At 37.5% G+C, this 19274-nt stretch overlaps 2 protein-coding genes and 1 pseudogene across 9 annotated transcripts; 2 read left to right on the top strand and 1 right to left on the bottom strand.

Annotated features, from left to right (window-relative positions):
• The first annotated feature begins 1154 nt into the window (after positions 1-1154).
• Positions 1155-4261, top strand: LOC104591497 (negative regulator of systemic acquired resistance SNI1-like). Of its 7 annotated transcripts, XM_010250341.3 has the most exons (4): positions 1155-1542; positions 1624-1690; positions 2156-2249; positions 2870-3210. In XM_010250341.3, the coding sequence occupies exons 1-4, from the start codon at positions 1356-1358 to the stop codon at positions 2993-2995; spliced, it is 474 nt and encodes a 157-aa protein (XP_010248643.2). In that variant the 5' UTR covers positions 1155-1355; the 3' UTR covers positions 2996-3210. The 7 variants fall into 7 exon arrangements, 4 of the variants coding, with proteins under 4 accessions (XP_010248643.2, XP_088758920.1, XP_019052365.1 ...); XR_016085293.1 differs by having other exon boundaries at positions 1155-1690; positions 2823-3242; XM_088902794.1 differs by lacking the exon at positions 2870-3210 and adding an exon at positions 3753-4261 and having other exon boundaries at positions 1155-1690.
• LOC104591498 (pentatricopeptide repeat-containing protein At2g01510, mitochondrial pseudogene) lies at positions 4157-6673 on the bottom strand (annotated as a pseudogene). Its single transcript, XR_016085291.1, has one exon. The product of XR_016085291.1 is annotated as a pentatricopeptide repeat-containing protein At2g01510, mitochondrial pseudogene (transcript).
• Positions 6674-13537: 6864 nt separating this feature from the next.
• On the top strand, positions 13538-18603 carry LOC104591499 (putative glucose-6-phosphate 1-epimerase). The gene is made up of 9 exons (XM_010250344.3): positions 13538-14030; positions 14258-14411; positions 15279-15353; positions 16583-16639; positions 16722-16879; positions 16982-17113; positions 17386-17488; positions 17758-17857; positions 17998-18603. The coding sequence occupies exons 2-9, from the start codon at positions 14334-14336 to the stop codon at positions 18213-18215; spliced, it is 921 nt and encodes a 306-aa protein (XP_010248646.1). The 5' UTR covers positions 13538-14030; positions 14258-14333; the 3' UTR covers positions 18216-18603.
• Positions 18604-19274: the final 671 nt, after the last annotated feature.

Below are 19274 nucleotides of genomic sequence, written 5' to 3'. Positions count from 1 at the left end.
TTCCCAAATCTCATGTTTTTAAATATTAAATAATATTTAGGGTAAATTATAAAGACCCCGATACTGTGGGGTCAGTGACAACTACCCCCTTAACTTTCATTTGCTACAAAGATCACCCTGTATTATGAGGTCAGTGATAATTATCCCCTAAACTTCCTTTCTTTTTTTTTTCTTTATATTTTTCTCTTAAACCCTAATTGACCCCAAAATATCTTTATTTTCTCTAAATAAAATTAGCTAAAAATAACAAGAATTATTTCACTGACCCCATAATCAAAGGGGTAACTGTCATCACTAACCCCGTAGTACAGGAGGTCTTTGTAATTTACCTAATATTTAAAATTGTCCTCACTCTTGAGTTTAAATATGTATAAAAAATAAAAAATAGATTTTAAAAGTCTCAAAACACCTTGTCTGCGTGTAGACTATGGGCATGTGTCATGGTGGGAAGAGACTAGATCTTCTCCCAACAAAAAGAAAAAGAAATGTTCCAACACTTCTCAACATGATCTGTCTGTCTACAACTGTATATGTATATCTCGTACATGACGGGTTCCTTTCTTATAGAGAGATGTGTGGACACAGACCATGTTGAATTCATGTTGGGACAGTTATTATTGTTGGGAAGAGATCCCAACTCTGGTAGGAATGCACCAGCTTTGGTGCATTTCAGTTTGCACTGCAATACATAGGGTGTAACTCAGGTTGGTTCAAGTTGGCAGTTTACACTGCTTTGGGGTTTGGGCCTTCGAGACAGATCCTTTCATATTTTCACAAAAGCCCAACTCAAGCCCAAGTTGCACCCCTAACATCGAAAGGGCTTTGACCACTTAAACTCCCTCCCCTGGTGAATTTCCTGATTGGTTGGTTACCTTGTGATACTAGTCCATTGGTTAATTCTTTCTAGAATTCTAGTATCATAGTCAAATCCATAAGCTAGGTTTTGGGTCCTACTTTTTAAACAAGCAATAAGAAATATATGATTTTTCTTTTGTAGTTCTTTTTATTTGAATAAGTACTTACAATAAGTGGTAAATAAGCATTTATTTGTATTTGGTGAAGATAGTGTTTGACGGGTGTTTCGTAAAAAAGTGGGACTTCTTTAAAAAAATGACTTCAAATTGGCGCTTTTTTAAATAATTCCTTTTTGAGACGAATCAGTTCCTGATAATTTTGTATAATATCTAAAATACCCCAACCGGTGACTATTGGCGGTGAGGAACAATGAACGGCAGACCTGTCGTTTGGCCTCTTTCTTCTATGTCAATTGTTTCTCGAACTTGTCCATTATTTCCGACATCTTCCGGAGATTCCAGGTCGCGAGAGACGACTCAAAGGATTTAACAATCGATGCCATGGAATTGCTGATGGTGGCCATCTTGGCCTACGTGTCGAGGCGGGCGGCAAGTGCAAGAAGTGAACTAGGGTTTCGTGTGAGATCAATGGAGAACTCCCGAAGAAGTAATAGAGGAATCGAAGAGAATACATTAGCTATCCTCGACTCCTCCGGATTTAAGGACGCCCGAGACGTTAATGATGATAGTACTCCTCTAACTCTTATTCTTCCACTTTTGGTTCCTATGCTTTCTTCTTATTCTTGTCTTTCTTTTTACTGGAAAACAGGATTGGCATTTCTTGATGCTGTTCGCGCTTCTTCGATCGTTCCAGAAATTGGAACTGCTCCAACCAGGTATGTAAATGTCGATCGTTTGTGTTTGTGTCTTGGTTTTCTACATTTCTGTCCCTGTGGCATCAAACTGTGATTTACGGGTTTTTCTTGTTGGACATTCATAACCATATATTTGTTCTTCTCGATTCTCTGTTTCTTTTGTTCGGGAAATAGTTTAATATTGTTGATAGGAATAACAGTGTTACATATTGTTCATATTGAAATCCCTCAATGGTCATAGCACTGTCACTTGTGCAATTAAGAGGGTCGAGATATTTTCCTTCATTTTCCCATGGATTTGTCTGAGAAGCTTCTGTGTTATTTCTGGGCAACTAGGAGAAATTCTTATCATTCATTATTTTGATTTGTTTTGTCATCTTTCATTCAGCATTTCTTGAATTGCATCTTTCCATACATTCCAAACTGCTACTTTGGTTGTTCTCCTTGTCAATGTAATTCATTGCTTTTGCAAAATTGGTGGAGCAGCAAAATGTTGAGTGCAATATTTCAGATCCTCAAAGATGGAACGTCTCTAGAATTGATTATGGAAAGTTACCAGCTTCTAATTGAATTAGAAAAGGTAATTAATTATTCTTTTGTTGCCCTTTGTTTTTTAAGCTTAGCATTCAAAAGTTATTGACAATCATTTCCCTTTGGGTCTTTTTCTCTTCTTTTTTCTTGATGTAGCGACGAATCAGTGAATCAATCACGATCGATTGATTAATCTATTAGTTTAGGGTTTCGGTGAAATGCCAAATAATTATTATTTATTATTATTATTATTATTATTTGAGTCCACATGGCAATTCACGTGTGGGTCCACGTGGGCTTCCAGCTCCCAGTTGAAATGTATAGTATAACATGTGAAAAGCATTGTATACATGTACGAGTGAAGTGAGGGTTAAAATTGTCATTTATGTCAATATAAGCACTTATGGGGAAAGTAGTTTACCAAAACATTTCCACCCCAATAAGTGCTTAAAAACATAATAAGTGATTTGAAAAGTGGGTTACCAAACAACCTTAAGTGGTTAAAATAAGTATTTCTAAGAAGTACTTGTAAAACAAGTACTTTTAACAAGTACTTAATCATCAAACAGGGCTGAAAAATGAGCAGTTAAATGCTTATTTTTGAAATAAGTAATTAAAAAAGGAGAGGAGCTGCTCTCTCTAACCCACCCTGTCCCTGGTTGGATGAAGGTTTTCTTGTTGATATATCACATCAAGTTCTCTCCTACGTGTGACTTGGAGGGTTTTCCTCAAAGGAGGCCTTGCATGGTCTCATCAACCATCATTTGTCATCCCTTAGCATCAATAATCTGGTAAATTTGGCCTTTTCTTGTAAATAAAAAACACTATAATGCGATTGTTCTTTCTTCCTTCACAAATTGCAGAAGCCAGATACACCTACACATAACAACAAAAAAGTGTGGTAAATATTTTCCCCGTGCAAAATTTGGTCATGTCGTTGTGCATGGATTTTTCATTCACTTGTCTGAATTGTCTATGGCGTGGTTATATTCCAATACAATGAAAATATTTGCAAATCATCTTGTAAATTAAATGATCCTGTTACTTACAGCAGCTTGGAATTCTGATGGTACAAATCGTCAGTTCTCATGTCCGGTCTCTTCACAATCCCAATGAAAAGCATTGATAAGGAATTGAATCCAACTGAAATTAAGAGGTCTTGCAAAAACAAGTTTAATCATGACCTTTCATTTTTCACCATATAATAATTTCCTACATAAAATATGAAAGCAAAATTACGTCAAATTGCTGCCAGGAATTAAACCTTACAGGCATAAATCCCTCTATAGTGTCAACAAATGATCCCTCCACAGCTAATGGTAATCCATGCTCCCAGCCTTGAAAGTAAATCACAGGACTTTGGCCCCTCTTACATCTTTACATTTCCATCATGTTACAGTGGAACAGTCATTTTCCTCCATTAGCCCTGCTGTTGTACGTATACTGTCTGAAGCTTTTCTTTATATTTATAGTTGCATTGAGTTCAGTATGTTTTCTTTCCATTTTACCTTTATCAGGCAAGGAAACCAGTGATAAGAGTTTATTTTTCCAGCATCCGTGCAGCGCTAATATCATTGAGTTGCCTTTCTTTCTACAACTCCTTTCCATACAAGAAGCTTCATGTCAATCAAGCAGAAAGCAAGAGAATTTTTAATAAACCAATGACAATGCCTTGGTAGTAGGTGGCTGAAGATATGCAAAAACTTGATGGAGGAGAAAGCAGCGATGTATAAAATCCTGTCAACTGCAATTTCATGACTGAAAACAACTTCCGGCATTTCTGTGTTAAACAACGCACGACCAACCTAAGCAGGAAGTACCTTCTTCCGTTACCACTCAATTGGTAATAGTTGCATTACCATCGCCTTATCCCAATCACATGGAGTCGGCTACATGAATCTTGTTTTGCCATTCCGATCTGTTTAATTCCTAAATCAACTCCAAATTGAAAATAGATTTTGAAATCTTAATCAAATAAGCTCTTTCATAAAGCAGATATTGTTTCCTTGAATCCTCTCGATCTCACTAAGAATGATACTTAAAACCACTTTGGACATCATACCTCACACCCATGGTTTTTATTACCAGTAATCGCCACAAGAACATGCACCATTCTCAAAATGGTGGAAACGATGCATATCCCTCACAATGATGATCCGATTCACGATCTTTGAAATGAACTTGATTGCACTGTGACAGTCCCCACAGATCCTAAGGTTCTTTGTGATGCGAATTGGAATCCCAGGATTTGTGTTGATGAGGCCAAATGCAATGGCCAGCTTCTCACTGTGGTATGAGAGTGCCACTTCTTTTGCTTCATCTTCAATATCATGAAGCACAAAATCTGTTAAAGGGACATAACCCAAATGTCTCATTGGAGCTGCCAACTCTTCTAGATAAGAATAAATCTTCTTCGATTGAGGATGCGACCTATCTCCTACCCCAAACTTGAAAACCTGGTTGTTAAACTCGATCAAACTAAAACCTTGGATCTTATTGGCTCCTCTTCCAGCCATCAGCTCTCTTACCCTCTCAACATCGACCCATCTTGACTTGGCAGCATAGATGTTGGATAACAGAACATGATATCCTGCTTGAGTGGGGTCTAAATGGAAGATCTTATCCGCTACTCTCTCTCCTAAATCTAAATTACCATATATTCGACAAGCACCGAGCAGAGATCCCCATATGCTTGTATCAGGCTCAATTGGCATACTCTCTATGAGCGTTTCAGCTTCCAAGAGTTTTCCTGCACGACCAAGAAGATCTACCAGGCATGCATAATGGTTTAGCTTTGGGACAATCCCAAACTCGTTGCTCATTGATTTGAAGTACCTCTGCCCTTCTTCTAACAACCTCGAATGGCTGCAAGCAGAGAGCACACAAGTGAAAGTGACGTGATTTGGCTTCACATCCTGTTCTACCATTTGACCAAAAAGATCAATCGCCTTCCTCCCATGCCCATGCATTCCATGGCTTGCAATCATCGCACTCCAGCAGACAACATCTTTCCCAAGCGTTTGATCGAACAAATGCCGGGACAACTCCAAGCTTCCACATTTGGCATACATATCCATGACGGCAGTTGCAACGAGGATATCGGACCCAAACCCCGTCTGTATGACATAACTATGAAACCACTCTCCCTTTCTAAGAGCTCCTAGATTAGCACAAGCCAGAAGAACGCTCAACAAACTAACGCGATTTGGTTTTACATCGGAATACCTCATGAGATCGAAGAACTGCAGAGTCTCGCCATTGTAGCCATTGTGGGCATACCCGGAAATCATGGAAGTCCATGAAACTAAATCTCTCACTGCCATCTTATCAAACACCAGGCGAGCAGCTTCAACGTCTCCACATTTCGAATACATATCCACCAAAGCGGCATCAACGAAAAGGTCATTACTGCAACCGCAGCAGATCAAATGTTGGTGTATCTGTTTCCCCGTCTGCAATGCGGATAATCCAGCACAAGATTTGAGAGCGAAAGGGAAAGCAAATTTGTCGGGCTTGACGCGCGCACCTATCATTTTGTTGTATAGTTTCAAGGCTTGGAGGAAGCGGCCCTCGGTGGCATATCCCCTAAGCAAAATATTCCACAAGTAGGTACATGGATCGAGTATCTTTCGGAACAGGAGATTTGCAGAGTCGATGCAGTGGAACGTGACATATAAAATGGCGGTTTTGGTCGATAGATGAGAATCATGTTGCAGGCTGTGGACAATAATCTTGGCATGGACTAGCTTGAGACGGTTCAGGTGGGTGCATCCCTGCAAGAGAGAGGAGATTTGCAGAGCAGTCTTAGTATTAGATTTGGTGTGAAGTATGTTGATTGAAATCGAAGGAGAGATGATGGAGGTGGGGGAGAGGCCAACATATGGAAAAAGGTTAGGGGGTGCAACGAGTCTTTCGAAGGGCTTAAGAAAATGGAAGGGGATTCTCATTCATGCTGAAATCTAGACTCTGTCTGTGTAACGCGGTCGGAGTCGGAGAGACAGATATAGAAATGGCCAAATAGATATAATAGTTGAGAATTGAGATGATCAGATCACCGATTCACTCGTAGTCGTGCATCACTCTAAGGTAGACTTGGTAAGGTTTCCCTTCCTTTCCCTATCTTCTCTGTCAAACCAAACACAGCTTAAATTGTAAAAGGCGCGAAATCAAGTCGGCGGCAGTGCAGATTCTCCGTCCTACGTCTGGTATGGTCAAAACAAGAAGTCAAGAACCTCATTCACACAAAGACAGGAAGAAACGTCTTTCCCTATGGCTATGGGTCCACTGTCCACCCAAGAGAATATTGTAGATCAAATCAGAATCAGATGATCAAAGTATTTTGATGAGGAATTACTTTGACACCATCAGATTGGCATCAGATCATGCCAATCCTAAAACTTGGGGAGAATCACGGTTCAGCCCAGGATCAGAATTTTTAGGCTCAAATTACAATACCAGTTAGGCAAGCATTGATGTATAGAATGGGTGTATTTGACATTTTGATCATTTATAGATCTGCAGTAAAATTTAGAAATTTGCATTGAATCTGTCAGGTATATTTTTGTAAAACTTCTGTTGTGATCAAATTGAGTGATTAGCTCAAATCAATATTCCAGGGCTACCCCCTGTTGTGTAGCCCCATGAAGCGAACAAAAAAAAAGGACCACAGCAAGAAAACTTACGGACTAGCTAGGTAAACTCGGTAACTGTCTCCCCAATCCACTAGTCCAAGTACTGTCCAAGGAAATAGATTGACACGCAAGTGGTTTGATTGAAATAGTAAAGAATGATAGAAGAAGAAACAGAAATATGAAAACCCAGACTCTCCTCTTCTCCTTAATGTAAAAATTATATATATACATCCTTTCCTTTCGTTTAGTTTCATCCAATAATTTTGCGGATTCAAAGAGATGGAGATGTTGCCGTTGAGTCCTAATTAATCGAAGGAGTTAAGACATTTCTTTGTATATGTTTGTGCAACGTAAGACAAGAAAGGTAAGAAACTAAGACCCTGTTGGAAAACATTTAAACAAGTACTTATTTTAAGTGGTTTTTAATTACTTATGAGTGTTTAATTATGTTTGTGTCTTTGGGGGTCCTTGGCATTGTGGGTTCTGTTTTGAGGTGCTGGGGACCCTCTTGTATTTGTTATCTTCTTTCTTCTCTTTATGACGTTACCTTTTACAAGTTTTATTTTATTCCTAAAAAAGGTTTTATCAATTAATAACAAAAAAAAGGAATATATATTGTCTTTGTACAAGGGAACAAAACGCAACAACAATAATACAATCTAAATTATTTTAAAGCATCTGGAAGTCAAGTCAAATAAAATAAAATATATATATATATATATATATATAAAATAACACTTGTTGATGATGAAGATGACGATTTGCTTGATGCATTTAAGCGCGCGGGTATCTAAATCCCTTTTTAACACTAATGAAACTAGACGATCAGAAACAAGATGATGCACCCTGCTCCCAGGATGCTCAGAGTCACCCATCATGCACGACTCGGCGTTGATGAAGTTTTGAAATCACTGCAGCAAACAGGTTCAGCTTGTGGAAAAACTGAAACACTGAAGAGGAAATTTGAAAGCCCCATGAGAAAATATTCCACAAGGGTATTAGATGTGATGGTTTTTATTGGCATTGATCCCGGGAAACTGGGCCAGGTTCAAGTCCAATGTGCAAGATCAGGAGATACCTCTACTTTTGTTAATATGTCATGGATGATATAATTCTCTGCAAGTATTGTTAATACCATTATCACTGTGCTTGATAAGTTCTTTTGACACTTCTATGTCTGCATTGAAGAATTAGACCTGTGCAGCATTTACTTCTCATAAATTGGCAGCGAGGCTGAATAATAAGAATTAATTATTATCCCTTGATTTTATTTTCCATTCTGATGATATTACTCTATGCCAATTGTCATAAAAAAGATTTGAACACACCAACCATGATGATTTAATTTGATATGATCACACCACATTTTGTATCTTGTAATGTGGAGTATTGATTTTGATGCAAACATGAAACAAGACTTTATTATTCAGGATAGGACTGCAAATGGATGATAGGTAAACCGAAATTTGATTCGTTGATATTCGAAATAAAATTTAACTTTGCCTCTTCATCCTTGACAAGAGAGATAAAAATGATCAAATTAATCCTTAAAATTTATGATTAATACACAACACGAAATGGGAACTGAAGAGTAACAAAGGCAATTGATTCTAATAATGGATATTAAACAAGAAAAATATAAACTAGAGGCAAATCCCATGATTACCTTCACTTTTGCAAACAACTGAAGTCATTTCAAGCTCTTGAGGTTCTTGCTTATGCCATACTGATAGACGCAATAATGGTGTATATTCGATTGTAATCCCTATTTTGAGCTAATCAACAAAGCTGAATCTTCATTTATCTTGAAGAAAAAGAAAGCCAAAAAAAATTTACAAACACCATTAAGATTTGAAACCTTCTATACAATACACATAGATAATTGGGGTTTTTTTCGTTGCATATTGTGTCATCAATATATTGTTAACTAAAAACAAATTGATCTGATTGGAAAAAAAAAAGAGAGAGAGAGAAAAAACTCGAAGAAACAGATTTCTAATTTTATTTTAGCAATATAGATTGGCTCTTACAGCATGGTATGGCTTCTCTTCCCTCTAACAAGATCAGGAGACCTTAACAGTTAACAGTCAATAAGCAGAATAGAAGTGAAATAATTAGGTGATGGTAGTTAGAGAAGATGATGAGAAAAGCAAGTCCAACAACCCAACTCAATCCAACTGATCAACTATAGAATCAATTGCTTGGACGGTTCTCACGATGAATGGTCCTACTGTTTGGATCAACAGAAATTGAAAATACTGATTGTAGTGTAATGAGGTTATAGTGGTAAATGTGCAAGTATGTGATGGGACGGTTCTCACGTCCCACAGTGCATCTCCACCATGTATAGAGAGTATTTCCTGATGAAAATATTTTCAATACACGGCGGTAATGTATTGTGGGACATTGTGAGGGCAATCTTGTGGGGGTTGATTTGGTCTCGACAAATTTTGACTGTTTGCACAAAACAGCCTAGGCTGTTTGTTTTCTCCCTAAGTAAAACACGTAATCAACCCCAAACGTTCAACTAACCCTAACGTTAAAAGCTCAGTCTGCTTTTTCATTTTTCATTTTGTTAATAAAAAATAAAATATTTATTTTTTTCAAAGAAAACCATTGCATCATAATAATGATTTTCAGTTTTTCACTCCCTCAAAACCATTCCCGCCCATCCCTCTTCTCTCCCTCTCAAGTCTCATCTCCACCGATTCCATCATTGTTAACTGCACCGGTGAGAAAGACTTCTAAAGTGACTTGGTAAACAGTAAAATATCCCACCGGTGAGAACAATCTCTCAAATTGCAGATCAAAGAGAGGACTAACAGATGCCTCCAACGGTGCATAGCCCAAACTGTCGACCAGAGAGAGAACTACTTTAATGGTATTAAACGATTGATCTAGTCTGGCACCTTTTAATTAAACGATTGCCCAAAGTGATTGAAGTAAAGAACCTTTGTATTTGACAATAGAAACAAACTCCACCAACAGCTTGCAGCAATGGCGTCGTCTTCGGCTACTGTTCTTGACCCTGACATGAACCCACGTCTGGGTTGCTTTGCTCTTGCTGAATTCTTGACTCGGAATGAGCATGGCCATCATGTGGTTTCCAATCCAAAGAGATTAGTTCGTGGGATCTTTGGATACATGGCATCGGAGTATATAGAATCTGGTGAAGCAAATACCTCGGCCGATGTGTATAGCTTTGGCATGGTGATGTTTGAAGTTGACTGAACGGATTGTAATCAGCTTTGGGATGGACGGGAATGGTTTTTGGGGAGTGAAAAACTGAAAATCATGATTATGAATTTATGATGCAAAGGGTTTTCTGAAAAAAAATATATTTTTTATTTTTTGTTTTTAATTAACAAAATGAAAAAGCAAATTGAGCTTTTAACACTGTCACAGACTCACAGAGGTTAATTAAACGTTTAGAGTTGATTATATATCATGCTTAGGGAGAAAGTTTTATGCAAACTGCCAAGGTTTTCCCCCCTAAATATAGGTGGACGAGCATGGTTAGGAATTAGGATGGTGGGGTTAAGGTCTGGTTGCAACTGCTTTATTATCCTTTAGATGGCTGTAGTAATAGCCCTTGTTTTAATTATGGTTTTGTGTCCGTTGCAATGTATGTAAAATTTGCATATTGATATTTTTAGCTAACTAAAATTTATATTTTTTTATATTTTGTTCTGATAAATTCATAAAAGACTTATATAATCATTCATTATAATGTCAAAAAGTCAAAATATTAAGGCCCCATTTGGTTTGTAGGAATAGGGCTTTGGAATTGGAATCGGACTGTTTGGTTGGGTGAAATCAGTTTTTCGTTCCCATCCTTCTGTTACAGCATTCCCTAATTTGAAAGAATGACCATTCCCTTTCCCTTTCTTGAAAATAAAATCTCATTCTCGTTGATTCTCATTCTCATTCTTTTCTAAATTAAATAGACTATTAGAATATATCATTTCAATTCTAATTCCAATTATGAATCAAATGGACCCTAAAATTCTTAATACAATCCAAATAAACAGAGCATGCCATATTGATACTTAAAAGTTAAAACCTTGCTTCAACTTGCAATAAATCACTTTTCCAATAAACCTATTGGTTCATATAATAAATACTGCATATCCCAATTGAGGACATCCGTGTTGAATGTTGACAAAGAATTGGCACCAAAACGACTTGGGCGCTGTATATGGTGTTACAGGTATTATCATTGCTTTCTCAGCCAGAAATTTAAGTAGTGTGTTTTGGGTTCTCATCCTGGTTTTGCACTGACGCTAGTTCCTTTCTTTCAACTAGTAATACCATTTTTCTTTGCTCTTGGTGCAGGTGGACAGTTCTCTAACGACTTGAACTTGCTTCCTGAATGTGGAGCCCACGGATGGCAGTAATCTATAATTCACTATCTCTATTCTAACATAGTAAAACCAGTGGTTGATGAGCACCTAATCAAAGACGGTGAGTTCGAATTTCCTCTATATAATGGCTTGATTGGTGGTGATGGGGCTTCAGCTAATATTCCCATCATCAATTTCTTTGGTTGTTCTTACCCCTCCGTTAAAAAATGGAGGTCAATGCGGGTAACATGGTTGAGCACATTCTCCTAAAGGCGCTTTAAGAAATGGGTTCCAAGTGGATTGACCTGAACAAAAGTTGCATTTTGCATGGGAGTCTTATCATATCATCATCATCATCGAAGTTTTTTTTTTCAATTATGGGCCCTTTTTTTTTGGATTTTGAGAGGGAAAATTGATGAATGGGATTTTGATTCTTATTGACCAAGATACCCATGTTCTGTTGTTTGGATTTATGTAGGGTCCATAGAAAATTTATTTTCCTTGGGTATCACTTATTCGAGTAAATGATACTCATCTCCCAAATGGATAATTAACTTTTCTACCTAGGGGAAGTTGCCAATAATTGGATGTGATAAAATTGCTCCTTTAATAATGGATTTTTATGGCTAAAATGGTCATTTTCTTATTTACCTAAGAACTAAAAGAACATGGGTAAATGCAATTACCCGGATAAATAACTTCCCAAAAAAACGAACAAGACCTATATGGAATCAATTATATGAATTTTATTTCATCATTCCATTCTGTTTAGTGCCACATCCATTGTTACATTATTGATACTTAAATCACTTCTTACTACTATTCATGTTATTTTGGTCTACCCTTAAATCTTCAAGACCTTTCAACTCAATGTTCAAAGTATTAATATTCTTGACACACAAAATTTGTGTTTAGAGAGTTTTAGCTAACCAAAAGTTGTACTTATTTCATATTTTGCTGATAAATTGATAGGAAACCTATCTAATTATACATTATAATGTTTAAAATATAAATATTTAAATTCTTGATAAATAGCATTTCAACAACCAAAAATGTGGACCCTATCATATCAATGCTTGGAACCTTGCTTCAACTTTCAACAAATTACTTTTTTTCTTACATGTCATTGATGGCTTCTTTGCATGTTATGAAACCATCCAAGTCTACTTTCTCTAGTTTTATGGAGCTATTCTCACATTCCTTTGAGTGACTTTATTTCTTATATTTTTTTTCTAATTTTTTCACTCATCCATCTTAATTAGCTAACTTAATATATACATTTACTTGCACGAGAGTTCTTAAATCTTTTAAAGCATCTCATATCACCTTAAATTGTTATTTGGTGCTTTACTTCCTCAGCGTAATATGATAAATAACCCTTCACCATCCTCCTATGCTTATATACATAAGTGGGTTGGATTAAGTTGGGTCGGCCAAGCCTAATCCGGACCCGCCCATATTTATACCGGGTTTCTATTTTCCAACCCTAAGCCTAATATCCTATCATTCAATTCAATCCAATTCCAATCCAAGTTGCAACATCACAACCCTTACCCAGTTACCCCAACATGTCCGACCCGGACCCCGAGATCCTCAACACACTCGTGAAGCCAATAAGAAGGACGGACAGCATTGTATTTTAATACTTATCTCCATGCATATATATGGTTCACATGTAGCAACACTATTGGATCAACAGCGAGATGGATCGATCTTCCTGCAGATGAAAGGATATCCATTTGGTTATAGCGCAGATGGAGTCAACGCAGTTCACATCAGACATCACATCTGCTGCTTCAGTAAGGATTAAGGAAGGTCTCGGATCCGACACGGGATACCCAACTATCAACCAAAAATGAAAATTAACTCTTTTTTTTTTTTTTTTTGAATTATAAGTAAGACAACCAGCAACTTGTCCTTGTCCAAGGTCGCAACTCACAAGAAAGAAAGAAGACATGATATTTATTAGCGATCAATGATCAAACCGCCGCTACCTGCCATCGTATCGTAATGGTTATAGACCTTCTGGTAGTGGTAGGGACTAGGGAGAGTGTCCACTTTCCTCCGTATGTATTGTGAAATGGCCATTGGCCGGTGACACTGCTTTTGAGTTTTGGCTTCAAATTTCAAAGCTCGTTCATTTACTTTAATGAATTGTGATTGTGAATTGCTGTTGTGATGCGATCCTTTCTATGTATGTGCGTGCTCAGGCGGCCCAGCGCGTTAATCGCCATCAGCTGGTCAGCTCAGTCCAGTGGTGGTTGAGCATGGAAAAATGGCTAAAATACAGATCAGAAGCAAGGAAAAGTGGAAAAGGAAAAGAGAAGAGAGAGATGCTGACTGCCGGGTGCCGGCTGTCGAGAGGGCGAGAGGGAAGAAAGAAAATAACTAAATAAGTCATCCCAATTTTCCCACTTCCCAAACTTCTTGTCTTCTTCTCCCGATCGAATAAAGGACGTCCACCACCACTTAACAGTAAGATTTATTGATTGGAAGGAAAATACAAAAAAAGGATAAAGGGACAAAGAAATGGATGACCTTGGTTGAAAAATATTTCTATTACTTGTATTATTTTCTTTTCCTTTTTTCTTTTGTCATAAAAATAAAAGGAAAAATTTCTGGTTAGTGAATGGAATCCTCTCCAGATGTTCACGCTCGTTAACGGAAAGAGACACAAATGAGAAGGGCATACAGTGAGAGGATACAGTGATTCTCGTTGAGAGAGGCCCCATCTCTATAACTCTCTCTCTCTCTCTCTCTCTCTCTCTCTCTCAGGAAAATGGGGTTCTTGCAAGCTCGAAGTGGGTGGCCTGTTCGTCAGACTCGAAACCGATATTAATAAAGAAAAAATAAAAGGTATTAGCTATTCAGTCATTCATTTATATATTGTGGTAATAATTTTGTTCATGATTTGAGCATTTCTTATTTCCATTCTAGTTGGTCGAGGCCTGATAAGGCTCGCCGTTCTGCAATTAGGGTTTCAGATATAGGATTTTCGAGTGAATTCCTAGAATTTTTAGTTGTTTTGCTGTTACTGCAACTGTGATGGTGTATGGAGTTATAAGGCTTTTGTGTTGCTTTAGCTGGAGACTGGAGTGGAGGAAAGGGAGAGTCCATCCACTTGTTAATAGTTTAAGAGCGAGGTTGCGGTCGAAGCAGATGCCGTTGAACATCATTCATTACGCCGATGGACTACCCCGGATTATATTGACGGAGCCCGGCGGATCATCAGCTGAGGTCCCCCTCTCCATCTCTTTTATCTAATTTAATTAATTAATTAACAAACTAATTAGTTAAATCGTCTTAGTTGATGGGAATAAACGTTCTGATTGGTAGGTAGTATTTACTTCAAGCTACTCCTTGTTTCATTTCTTGAAACCAGATGACAAACACTTCACAATATCTAGATCTCTAGATGCTATCTATTCGCAGACGCATCAGAAATCCTTCTATTTATTTATTTATTTTCATGAACTGTACGCATCAGAAACTATTTGAACATTACCTTCCTACAACTTCCTAATTTTAGGATTGCCATTGTGAGGCTTATATTGTAAACGGCCCCAATAATATTTATTTAATATCAAAGTGGACTCTGATGACCCACCTTAAGATCTTAGTTGCATTAAGTGGGTGTTGAAGGAGACAGATCACCTGGGTGCTGATTAATTGAAATCACTCGTTACACATAACAAATTTCATATTCTGTGTACTGCATCTAGTTACCCCAAAAAGAAATTAGGCTTATCCTTATTTTCTTACCAATTCAACTTAATCCTGGAGTTTTATGGGTTAGTACCTATATATGGAAATTTTCCTTTTGAATGTTCATTTTGGCACATCATAAATGAGGTGCATCCCCTGTAAAAAGACACAGAATATCCTTCTTTTGTAAGGACAAAATTTGAAAATATAGAGATTCTTTTGGTCGTTTAGAACATGTACTTTTGATTAATCTCAAACACAGGATGTGCCCAAATCAATGCCTTTCCTTTTTCATATGTTTAAAAACATATTCAGATTTTGGAGATATGATTTGTTTTGGTGAAATCCTCAATATTTGTCTATTTGGTTCTCATCTAGTTTAACTCAAAATGACTGTAGGTGCTCTTGTATGGTGGGCAAGTTGTGTCTTGGAAGAATGAACGTAGAGAAGAATTACTTTTTATAAGCAGCAAGGTAAACTCATTCTGATGAAACATCTCGAATTTCATTTCTTAAATTTTCTTTTTCAATTATTATTCAACTATACTGGAGGGCTAGGATGGATTGGCTTAAACAATGCCACAAGCATGGAAATGTAAATTAGGATAAAATGTTTTTGAACCAAAACTTTCTAGAGGATTAAAGTAGGTTTGGTTTGGTCAGTGTTTTAAAATGTTATAGAATCCCATCAGGTTTTTCTGGTGTATATTTTTTTGAAGAAAATCAGGATAAAATGTTCATCATCTATGTTCCTGGCTAGGTTTGGTTAAACCCTAATTGGATATTTACAAACATTAGAATCATTGAGGAAAATTATTTGGCCCAGATGGTTTGACCAGCTTTCCCTGTGTTTCCTGCAATGGTTCTCTGGAAACATAAATGTAGCTCTGAAATCTGTATTTTGAGTTTGAATATTTTTGGGACTCTGAGAGCAAATACTTTGTGCAAAATAAATAGATAAAAATAAAAACTGAAAGGTTAGGTCTTTATCCAGTTCACCCCTCCCAAGACCCCAGCTTGCACCAAATAAGTGTTTCTTTGATGGTAAAATATGATTAAGAAAAGTGGTGGGTATGATTGATGCACTTTGGGATATTTAACAAAGGTATAATTGTAGTGAACATCTTGGACGACATGGAACCCTGTTTGGACAAAGAATTAGGATTTTACCTTTAAAGGATATCCTGTAGCATGCATCTACAAGGTTGTATCTTTTTTTCTTGCTATCAAAGCATTAAAGTAGTTCCCAATATCTGCCAACTTATTAGCCAGTCAATTTTTTTTCTCATCAAGATGAGTAGGGTTCTTAAATAGGAGAATCCCTGAAATGATACAAAAATCCCTGTTTAGGATACTTCTTGAGCAAAAAGTAGTTGGCATGCTTACAATTCAAATTTTGTTATCTTTTTTCCTTTTCAATCTTCTGATTGTCTTTTCTTTATCTCATTTAGTTCTGTTATTTCATTCAAATCTATTATATATTATTTTGTACATTAGTTGGACATGTGCAGACATCCCATATGTGTCTCTCAGAGTAGTTTTGGGGCACTTCACAATGCATCAAACTCTGACTGGGGTGTCTATGTTCAAGTTTTAGTGTGAAACTTTACACAGGTTGCATATCTTTTATATACTATTTTTGATTTAGAAGAGCATTGTGATTCTAAATCCTATTAAATATGGTGGGTTCTTCTGTTCCACAGGCTTCTTGGAAACCACCTAGAGCCATTAGGGGAGGAATACCCGTTTGCTTTCCCCAGGTTGGTTAAGTGGATTGCCAGGGACCTATTCAGCTTTCTTTCTGTGTCTGGACATGCTTCATTTCCAACTTTCCGTTTGCAGTTTGGTAATTTGGGATCACTAGAGCAACATGGATTTGCAAGGAACAGATTGTGGTCATTAGATAGCTGCCCATCACCACTTCCTCCGGCTAACAACCAGTCAACTGTGGATCTCATCTTGAAGTCAACAGAGGAGGATCATAAGATGTGGCCACGGAGGTAAACCATTGGCAGCTCGGTTTAGTTAGACAATGATAATATGGCGAATATACCAGCATTTGTTCAAGCCCCTAGCCATTTTTTCTACATGAATTCATGCAGTTTTGAATTGCGGTTACGTATTTCACTTGGTGCTGGCAAGCTGACTTTGATCCCTCGGGTGAGGAATACTGATAACAAGGTCTTCTCATTTACGTTTGCTCTGCGTAATTACCTATGCGTATCAGATATCAGGTTTGCCCTTAATCCAGAACTGTTTCTCATTCTGTGATGAATGGTTGAACTTTGTTCCTTCTGTTATTCTTTTCTTTTCTTCTTCTTTTGGCTGCAAGTTAAGATGTTTACATGACTTGAAGTTTTTTTCTTCACCTCTTTTTCCTATTTCATCCATTCCTCTTCCAAGCTCTATAGTTGGGTTGGTTGAGTTCTCTTATTAGGAGCTTAGTGTAGAGTATATTCACTGTTGTCTTTTTTAGAGCAGTTGCATGATGCAGTTTGATTTACAGTGAAGTGCGTGTTGAGGGTTTGGAGACGCTTGATTACTTTGATAATCTAATGCAGAAAGAGAGATTCACAGAGCAGGCAGATGCAATTACTTTTGATGGAGAGGTACTACTTTCCTGCCTTTCTTTGTCATTTCCATGCATGTGTTTTGATGTGGAGATTAGACAAGCTGAGAGTATAGCGTAAGCTCCTATCTTAGGAGAGGATGATTCATCTCTCTCTAGCCTGCTTGAATGAAGGAAAGCAAGTCATCTTTGAGTGGTGCAAAGAATGGAACCAATACACCAGCAATATAGTAAAGAGATTCTGGGTATACAATGACTTGAATCTATTTTGCCTGTCACATAGTTTTGAGTTGTAGCTTTCTTGAACAGGTGGATCGTGTGTATTTGAGCACACCAACAAAGATTGCCATCATAGACCATGAGAAGAAAAGAACCCTTGTACTCAGGAAAGAAGGCCTGCCAGATGCAGGTTTGCTTTGATATCCCTTTAAACTTGATTGCCTTGTGCAGTTTTATCTGATAAACCTCAGAAAACAAAATTCTTCCATGTGGACAAAATCTACATTCAACAATCTGATATTTTGACATGTTATATTGCATGGTCTGTAGTTGTATGGAACCCATGGGACAAGAAGGCCAAGGTTCTACCAGATTTTGGGGATGAGGATTACATGACCATGTTGTGTGTGGATTCAGCTGCAATTGAGAACAAAATTGTCCTTAAACCGTTTGAAGAATGGAAGGGCCGCCAAGAGCTTTCGGTCGTATCATCAAGTTACTGCAGTGGGCAGTTGGATCCTCAGAAGGTACTTTATGGCTTTAGTTGACCCTAGGATGTGGTAAATGGAGGCTTACCTGTATGATATAGGACTATTTTCTTCTTTGATGTGCTATATTTATATGCACCACTTTTCTGTGTTTTGTTTTAGTTGCGGTGGTTAGGAACTTAGGGGTTCCTGAAGGTGAGTGTAGATGACCAAAGCACTTGCTTTTTAATATTTGACATAGTAACCTACCTGCCTTTGTTTAGTTTTGTGAAGGTTACAAAGGCATTGAAATCTTGTATGCATATGGTGCAGTGCCAATAGTCATGGGTTAATCTGTTTTTGTAGTAAATTGAAGCCCTAATCCTGATTACAGAGTTGATATTCATGGAGTCACCATGTTTATTGGTTTGAAATGCCATTATCGTCGCCCACCACTAGGGCTTCCTGAGTACACATTCGCATTCAAGTTTTTCTCTCAACAAGATGCACTTCCATTGTTTTCGGTCTAATGTTGAAGACAACAAGAAATAAATCCCGGTTAAATAATAAATGCATGAGAACGTTGATATGAACGTAATTTTCAGGCAACGGAAAATTGTAAGGAAATTCTGCAAGTTTCATAATTAATGATCATCAAGCTGCCAGATGCAGGTTTACTTTGGCCTCGTTGAAGGGATCATCTCCAAAGTTTATGTTGATCTAATGATGTAGGTTTTGCATAGAAAATTAGCAACCTTTTTCTTTTGTTTTTGGTTGATAAGATTTTCTGAAGTGGGAAACTACAATCTCCTTGCACGGTTTACCCGTGCACTGCAACTTGATGATTTTGATTTTTGACGACGATGGAAGACCAGTTGATAGCTTGATGATATATCGTCTGTCGCTTAGTCTATGGCCCCTATTATCAAAACTACATGATAGCTTGATATCCTCCGGCTCCGGCTCCGGCTCCGGCTCCGGCCTCCTCTTTCACAAACCCGGAAAAAGCTGAAACCGGATATAGGTTAGGAGGAGACATTCTGGGCGCAACAGCAACAACATTTGGCTTGCCATCATAAATTCATAATAATAATAATAAACGTAATGGAGCAACAGCAACAGAGGACAAAATATTCCACG

This window comes from Nelumbo nucifera, chromosome 4, assembly GCF_055504915.1.
Source record: "Nelumbo nucifera cultivar China Antique chromosome 4, China Antique-T2T, whole genome shotgun sequence".
In the NCBI taxonomy this organism is placed as follows: Eukaryota; Viridiplantae; Streptophyta; class Magnoliopsida; order Proteales; family Nelumbonaceae; genus Nelumbo; species Nelumbo nucifera.
This window is presented reverse-complemented; position numbering and strand designations above follow the sequence as displayed.